The 8,449-nt window shown below is 41.1% G+C and overlaps 2 protein-coding genes across 2 annotated transcripts in view; one reads left to right on the top strand and one right to left on the bottom strand.

Moving 5' to 3' along the window:
- The first annotated feature begins 303 nt into the window (after positions 1 to 303).
- Positions 304 to 3,679, top strand: hsd17b8 (hydroxysteroid (17-beta) dehydrogenase 8). Its single transcript, XM_083900315.1, has 9 exons — positions 304 to 352; positions 1,282 to 1,484; positions 1,728 to 1,844; positions 2,085 to 2,180; positions 2,387 to 2,472; positions 2,610 to 2,694; positions 2,996 to 3,038; positions 3,255 to 3,329; positions 3,493 to 3,679. The coding sequence occupies exons 1-9, from the start codon at positions 307 to 309 to the stop codon at positions 3,510 to 3,512; spliced, it is 771 nt and encodes a 256-aa protein (XP_083756441.1). The 5' UTR covers positions 304 to 306; the 3' UTR covers positions 3,513 to 3,679.
- A 2,703-nt stretch (positions 3,680 to 6,382) lies between these two features.
- The window catches only part of col11a2 (collagen, type XI, alpha 2), a gene marked incomplete at both ends in the record, with an annotated part of 38,581 nt that continues 36,514 nt past the window's right edge, over positions 6,383 to 8,449 (bottom strand). The window contains 7 exons of the mRNA XM_083899547.1: positions 6,383 to 6,529; positions 6,744 to 6,980; positions 7,082 to 7,150; positions 7,582 to 7,694; positions 7,849 to 8,134; positions 8,219 to 8,272; positions 8,371 to 8,406. Coding sequence (XP_083755673.1) covers positions 6,383 to 6,529; positions 6,744 to 6,980; positions 7,082 to 7,150; positions 7,582 to 7,694; positions 7,849 to 8,134; positions 8,219 to 8,272; positions 8,371 to 8,406 — 942 coding nt within the window. The remainder of the gene's footprint in view (positions 6,530 to 6,743; positions 6,981 to 7,081; positions 7,151 to 7,581; positions 7,695 to 7,848; positions 8,135 to 8,218; positions 8,273 to 8,370; positions 8,407 to 8,449) is intronic.

Below are 8,449 nucleotides of genomic sequence, written 5' to 3'. Positions count from 1 at the left end.
TACCACGAGTGGCCACCATGACAAAATGTCTTCAAGGGAGAGGGGGCGGTGCTCTATCCAGTTCATATAATACATCCACGGTTTTCTGCCTCTAGTGGCAAATCAGATTAAACTGTGACTGTAACTCGAGAGTAAAAAGAAAAGAAAAATGTCTCTAGTTTCTTACTGTGCGACAAAAAATTACATCAGACAAGTGTATTCTGGTTTTTGTAACCAGGATGAAATAAAACCACCCTGAAATACATGGTGTTTTGGCGCTCTCAAGTGGAGCAATCGAAAATTACAACAACACGGAAGAAAAGCAACATGGCGGCGGCCACAAGACTCATATCAAGGTTGACACTAGTTACCGGTATGTTTACACTTTAACAAGTATTCAGAGTGTTTTGATAAATAACTATAGACAGTATGTCTTTTTCGTTGTTTATTCAACTATTTTGTTTTACTTTATACTCGCCAGTCACCGTCAGTTTCCCATTTGAATAGTTTTGTAATGCAACATTTACTTTTACTCCACTACATTTCATAAAAAATGGTGTACCCTAACTATCTTTGTTACTAGTTACTGCTAAATGAAATCAGAAGAAGGAGAGTTGGTAATTGTCTGTATTTATATCGAGCTTTCCTAGTTTTGATGAGCTGCTTTACACTACAGTTTTGCCATTCACACACTTTTCATACTCATTCACACGCTGCAACATGGGCTTGCAGCGTGTCTTGCTCATGGACACATATAAACTAGCAGAGCCAGGAATTGAACTCATACTACTGAGCTACCGTGGCTTAATCCCAATTTACCCTTTTTTTCTAAAAAGAAAATTAATTTTGATACTTAAGTAAAGTAAATGTTATATACTTTTAAGACTTTTACTTAAGTAATATTATAAAAAAATTACTTTAACTTCCACCAAAGTCATATTCTGGTAAGATACTTGTACTTTTACTGGAGTATCCCTTTAAGACTGCGTTTACACAAAGTCATCTGAAGTTTAAATTAAACATTTGGTTTTGTTACTCAGGTGCAGGCGTACAGACAACCCTTCATTTTACATTTCACGTCATTTTCGCGTCATTGTATTATTATTATTTATGTAACTAATGGCTTTGTAATCAAAGTTTACAGTAGTTATCTTGCTAGATTAAAGCTGGACAGACCGACAGATGAACAAAAGTAGCTGAAGTCATAATCTCTCTGATTAAAGTATTATATTTAGTGTAGATGAAAGTAAGCTGGAGGCCTGTGCCTCTGTGCTGACAGTCTTTAATTTCTCTGTCATGCAGGAGGAGGCAGCGGGATTGGACGGGCCGTGTGCCAGCGCTTTGCCTCTGAGGGCGCCTCCGTGGTGGTTGCTGACATCAGTGAGGAATCGGCCAATGAGACGTTGGGGAGCCTGCAGAGTGACCTCAAAGGACAGGGTCACATGGCAACTGTGGTGGACGTCTCGTCAAAGGAAAGCATCGTCAAGCTGGTCACAAGTATTCAGGTGTGCGTGTGAGACACTGTGTTAGAACTGTTGAGTGTTACTTTTAAATATACAAAATGTCAGTAACATTAAAACCTCTGGTCTGACAGTCTGCTTTTTATGAAGCACACAGGAACATAATAACAAAAATCCACAAACACTCCAAAAGTTATACACTGCACCAGTGCAAAATTTCACTAGAATACACACTTAAGCCTTGTTCTTTTCCTTCTTTTGTCATTCTTTCTTTTCCTGGCTCTGCAGACTCGTTACTTCCAGCCTCCGTCAGTGTGTGTGAACGCAGCAGGCATCACTCAGGACAACTTCCTGCTCAGTATGACCGAGGAGCAGTTTGACAAAGTCATCCAGGTCAACCTTAAGGTTGGTGACGCTGACAACACCTACGTCCACACTGTTCAACAGTAAAACACACATCTGAAGGAATTCATGGCCCTGCTTCCTCCTCCCATCTGTCTGTCTGTCTGTGTATAGAACTTGTCTTGTGTTGATGACCACTCAAAGCTAGAAAGGCACATTTTCCATCACACATCTTTCATACTCATTCACACGCACGTGTTGTGAATAACTGAATGAGTTGAGGTGATATTTGTTTCTCTCCAGGGTTCGTTCTTGGTGACACAGGCTGTTGCTCAGGCCCTGGTGTCCTGTGGAGCGTCCAGAGGATCCATCATCAGTGTGGGCAGCATCGTGGGGAAGGTGAGACACCAGCATGTCTGACACTCTCAGCTTAACGTAGTTAACGCTGGAGGGTGTGAAGCATCCCACACAAGTGAAGTCTCTTCACTGATTGTTGTTTTAGCTTTTTTTTCCACTCTATCATATTGCAAAGTAAGACTGCTGATATATAAAAAGAATCATCGTAGAGTGATTCAGCCTGTGTGTGTGTGTGTGTGTGTGTGTAGGTGGGAAATATCGGACAAGTGAATTATTCCTCCTCTAAAGCTGGAGTGGAGGGTTTAACCAGAACTGCTGCCAAAGAGCTGAGCAGGTGAGCACAATCTGACTTAGGAGGACACACGCACACGCGCACACACACACCACGCACACAAACACACACACCACGCACACGCACACGCACACGCACACGCACACGCACACGCACACCAACACTGCTCTTGCCTCCAGGTTTGGGATTCGGTGTAACTGCATCCTGCCAGGATTCATATTGACTCCGATGACGGACAAAGTTCCAGAGAAGGTCATAACCAAGGTGCAGCACACACACACACACACACACACAAAATAGTTGATGATTAATTTAGTAATCGTTAATTGGAGCCCGAAATGTTTATCCTTTCTTGTGCATTTTACTTGATAAGTAAGGATATTTTAATAAAGTTTACAGAGCTAATGTGAGAGAACAAAGCTTTCATTCACCATTAAATAAGAACTAATTTATTATCAGCACTGTATTCATGTTTTATTGTCATAGAAGTGGGAATAGTTTTATGAAGGTGTGAGGATTTATTTTAATTCTGAATATTCTCACAATGTGACGTGCTGCGTTTCAGATGAAATCCTTGATACCGATGGGAAGAATGGGTGAACCTGCAGGTTCGTTAACATCAACTTTCACTGCAACATCAGCGTCTAAAATGTCTGCCTCTATTTTTACCTGGCGTTCAATTATTTTCCTAACTGTCACAAAACTCTTTAAAAATCTGTTTTAAAATTGTCATGAATTACAGTGTAATAATGGACGTGGACTGTACCTGGTTAATCGTTCCAATATTACGTTGTTGACATGTTCTTCTCCCTGTTCTCCTCTAGAGGTCGCTGATGTTTGTGCCTTTTTAGCCTCAGATGACTCTCGGTACGTCACAGGAGCGAGTATCGAAGTGTCAGGTACGATGTGATTCACTGCTCCTCTAGTTTTGGCTTCCTATTTAGGATAATTAATAATAATAAAAAAGTTTTGTTTCTAAACTTTATTTCCAAGTTTAGAAATCACAATCACAAGTTTCAACAGTGTAAAGGTTGGGTGTTACAACTTACCTTTTTGCTGCAGGTGGACTTTTCATTGGTTAAGTCAAAAGCCTGTCATGCCGAAGACGACCATCAGGAGGCGAGCTTCTTCATAATCCTTCAGTCATTAAAGGGATATTCTGCTTTTTTCTGGGTCTTTGTTCACGATTACTGTTGATTGCATTTTATGATTCCGACTGAACTTGTACTAAAACAAGTGTAAATACGTTTTAATAAATACCTCAGTAATGATGTTACGTGTTTTATTGATTCCCTTATATAGTTTTTTTGGGACTTTTAACTTTGTTTGGAGGGCAGTTGTATTTTAAACCAGCAAATCTCTCTTCGAAATCTTTGACCATCCTGCCTGGTTTGTCCCCATATTAAAAAAACAAACAACAAAAAAACGAACAAAAAAAGATTGACCCATATGACATCACCCCATTGCGACTTTTTATTACAAACAACTTTTGATCGGATCTCTCGATCGTCCCCTCCCCTTCATAACCTCACATCGAATATTAAAAAAAGAGTTATGTGGCTGCGTGCATTCGTGTGTACATATAAAATAACAAACTGAAGGCAAAGTCAAACAGTAGCAACGACGATGGAAGTGTGACGGAAATGGAGAGTCACCATTTAATCATTACAGTGGAGGCAAAATTTAAACAGCACAGTACAGTTGATGAAGACACTAGAAAAAAGGGATATTACAATAAAATATGGCCACAGATTCTTTGGTTTGGAAAGGGTGTGAACAGAAGCACCATAACTCAGGCTGGCAGTGAGTTCAACATGCAAGTCACTCGCTTCACTTGACCTTCAAGTGTCAGCTGCAGGAAATAAATACAAATGAAACATACCACATTTGACTGGAAGATTTGGTGGTTCTGCTTTTTCCTCTTTAAATCTTTAAGCACCCTGTTTTGTTTTAAATAAATACAATAGAATATCACTATTTCTGTACAAATGGAATGTAATGCACATTTTCCCCAGTAAAAAGCGTTATGAAATTATGTTTAAAAAACAGAAAAGAAAAGGTAAAGACTTAAGAAAATGGAAGACATTTATGCTTTGGTATAATTAGCACCTTGCCACACAGTTTCTTTCAGTAAAACCTGCACTTTATTCACTGCTGCAAAAATAAAAAAGAGAAGGAGGAAACTTTGACTGTGATTTTACATATTTAAACCCCCAACGATGATAATGATGATGATGTTTTGTACTGGGATGCAAAAACCAATAATCAAAGAATCCTGAAAGTGACACGGGAAGTGTGGTAGTGACCCATGATTGACAGACAATGAAGAATCGGGCACCGCTAACACGGCAGCACAACAGCACCATGTTCAGCACAGTTTATAAAAATAATGGCTTTAAAATTCACTTATTTATGGTGAGGACACGCCTCCTGTCCTGACTCACTGCACGCAGCAGGTTTGCTTCGATGTAAAAAATAATAATAATAATTATAGATTTTTTTTGAGGCTGAGGAAAGATCGTCCATTTTAAAGAAAAAAAAATCAGAAAAAAAATCAATCCTGTGTTACACTGGAAACACTTTAACCTCACTGAGTCACACCACTATCAAAAAGGAATCATCAGTTTTATTGACACTGCGAGGTGGCCATGAGGAGAAAACCAGTCAGATTCACTTCAGTTTGAGTGGAATACAAACTGATCAGTCTAAGGAGCAGGATGCCGCTGGAATGGAAACAGGCAGAGTTTATTCTTTGGTCTATTTTGATGTAACAACCTAAGAGCTGAGATTTACAGAGGTGGCACTGAGGTTTGTTCACATCTGAGATCTTGGGTCGTCAACTGTTTGATGTTCTTCACGAGAAGTTTTGTCAGATGAAAAGTTGATTAAAGAAGATCTCAATGACAATGACAAGGGGCTGGGTAATGATCAGAACATTTGATCCAGTATTGATATTGTTATCTGGACTTTGATACCGATTCCTGAATGATACTTTTGATATCAATTTTATTAACAAAAAAAATTACATGGCACATTATGGTAAAATTCTTTGTGTTTTAGCCATAAGATCTCAGTCAAACAACATGCTGCATGCTTATTGGCTCACAATCCCTGTTTAACTTAACACCACTGCTACCAAAATAATAAAATTACAACACGTTTTTGTGATATCAGGTGACACAGAAAAAGCTTGATACCACTGAAGTCTCGACATTCGATACCCAGCCCTACGATCGACTGACAGAATAAACACCAACGACCAACCACAACACAAAGTCACTGTTTGGAACATTGTGGAAGCAGACAGCACTTACAGGAGCCTCGAGCACCTTCGGTCATTAAGAAGTGAAACTGTCAATCAAGCTGCTCGCAGTGTGAAGGTGGGAGTCACAGAGGAGGGGGAGGTAGAGCAGGTGAGATGAGTGGGGTCAAAGAAAGAGAGACAGCGGGGAGGAGAGAGGAGTGAGAGGGAGACAGAGGGGTGGAGGTGATGAGGCCTTAAGGCCTCCAGTTGCCAGCTTACTCTCTTTTCTCTCTCATTTGCTGCTGGTAGAGAAAAACACTCTTTCTCTGAAGAAAACTCCGGCTTTTTTTCTTCCTTCGCTGACGTGCCACCGAGCGTTGGTCTCCTTTTTTTACTCTTCACAAGTTTTTTTTTAAAATTATTATTTCTCTCCTCTTTGCTTTTATTTTGACGTCCATTAATTGTTGGGAGGATGTCATTTTTCCCAGGCACGTACTTAAGTGTGAGTGCTTTGTGGTTTGTCTCACAACAGCACCTGTGTATGTGTGTGTGTGTGTGTGTGTGTGTGTATGCGTGTCATATCATTTACAAGATAATTTACAAATTACTGGGCGTGTATGTTTATGATATATAAGTGTGTCTCTAAGTGCATGTGTGTGTGCATGTTGTTCTCTGGAAATGTATGTGTGTGTGTGTGTGTGTGTGTTTTTAGCCTTGGAAACAGACAGGTCCCACTTCAAAACCAAACTGCTGGTTGCTCTCCCCAAAGTCTGACACCTTGATATCCAGCAGAGGGAGATGCTCCACCTGCGGTGTGTTGATCTCCAGGACTGTCCTGTCAAAGCCCTTTCGATACTGCAGCGAAAACAGAGAAAACAGACACACGTCAGACACTTTTAAAATTCAATTCAATTTTTAAACCACTAAATTGAGTCAATTGCCAAAAACAAGTGGAACAAGTCTCCTCTCTGGTCCTCAGACTTTAAAGAGGAAGCAGAAGAGCAAGTTTCAATGATCCAGTCAACAAGTAAAGCTAATAAAAAGAGAAAAAAAATGCAACTATACTCACAGAGCAGCCGTCGACCAATGCTTTGATGTAAGGGTTGGTCTCGTAGCTCAGCTCCTCCTCGTTGGCGCTCTGCAGGTGCAGCGCCCTGTTGTAGTTGTTCTTGGCACTTTGGTCGGCCCAGGCCACAGAGCGGTGGCAGTGGTAGGTGATTTGCTGGTGGGCCTGGACGCTCAGGAGACGCAGGAAGCCCAGCTGGACCACACCCACTGACTCGCCATTAGAGTCCACATAGGAGAACTGGGATGAGGAAGAGGAGAAGGAGGAGATGACAGAGACACAAAGTGAGGACGAAATACTTCGACAGACAAACTAAAAGTCTCACAATCAGGTTTACTAACCTTACTACCAGTTCTGAACTGACTGTACCAGGATCCTGGAGTCTCTTTGTCCCAGGAGCTCATCTTCACCTGCCATTGGACATGTACACAACAAACGTTTAGTTTGATTGACTTTCAAATGAACTTTTGAATGAACAAACAAATAAATAAATACAGCTCAAGTGAGAAAAGGGACAGTGTGGGATCAAAAATTATCAAATTGTCTGAACTGCTCCAGCACTCCAGTCTCATTTTAGATTGAATTTGAATAATTTTCTAAATGGTGGTAAATAGACAAGACTGCAAACTATAATTTTTTACACTAAAATACTTCAAACCTTTTTGCAACTGACAAACAGCCACTGACAAACCAGTCTATATATAAAAAAAGGTGTAGAAAAGAAAACTGCTCTCTGCTGTCACTGAGAGGAAACCAGTTTGGGCGGATGGCTGAATCCTTTCAACTGTGAAATCTACTGTACACACGATGATAAACAGTGTTGCTGATTCTGTGGACTGACCGAGTTGATGTTCTTGCTGGGATACAGGCACGTCTCTGCTCCATTCGTGAAATTACAGAAGACCTTGAAGGAGTCTCTAGAGCAGCCCTGGTTGGGGTCAATCCAGTACTCTCCTGCAGAAGGCAAGGTGAAAAAATGTTTTAGATCAATGCTTACATTTCAAGTTTAATTTCAATATTTGTGAAATACGTTTCAACAACAGGATAGAGACAGATGCAGGGATCATTACTCTCAGCAGCCGGTAAATGTCTCTTTTAAGCCTCTCACCGTCTTTGAGGTCTGGCTGGCTGAGGTACAGGTCCTGGCAGGTGCGGGCAGGACTGTCCTGGGTGCCCAGAGGGAACCGCATGGTCTCGATCTCCTGGCGAAGTGAGTTGAGAGAGCCAAAGATCTCCTCCATGCCTTCGCTGGCCATCAGGTACTCGTTGCCAGTAGCGTCAGACGCAGGCATGTCAGCATCGGACTCCGGGAGCAACTGGCTGGCGTCAATGGATCGCTTGGACTTGGGACTCCTCTGGATTGGCAGGGGCTGAATGACTTCACCTGGTGGGCCCTGAGAAGCAAATCCACATCATCAATGAGGGGCAAAAAGTGAGAGAAATACAATTTTATGGTAAATCCTTGATGAATCACTCACAGGAAGTCCAGCAGGTCCTTGAACACCCTTTTCTCCCTTTGGACCAGCTCCTCCCTAAACACACGAGAAAGGGAAGATTTGAGAAGTATAAGAGCATGAAATAAACATCAATGTGAACAATTTCACTCAAATCATAGTACAAATATACTCACAGAAGAACCTTTAGCTCCTTTGATACCTTGTGGACCCTGGAAATGACACAATGGTTTGATTTTACAGTAGTGTTCATCT

This window comes from Microchirus variegatus (assembly GCF_963457635.1).
Source record: "Microchirus variegatus genome assembly, chromosome: 13".
Taxonomy (NCBI): Eukaryota; Metazoa; Chordata; class Actinopteri; order Pleuronectiformes; family Soleidae; genus Microchirus; species Microchirus variegatus.
The sequence above is the reverse complement of the archived record's forward strand: the minus strand, read 5'-3'. Positions and strand labels throughout refer to the sequence as shown.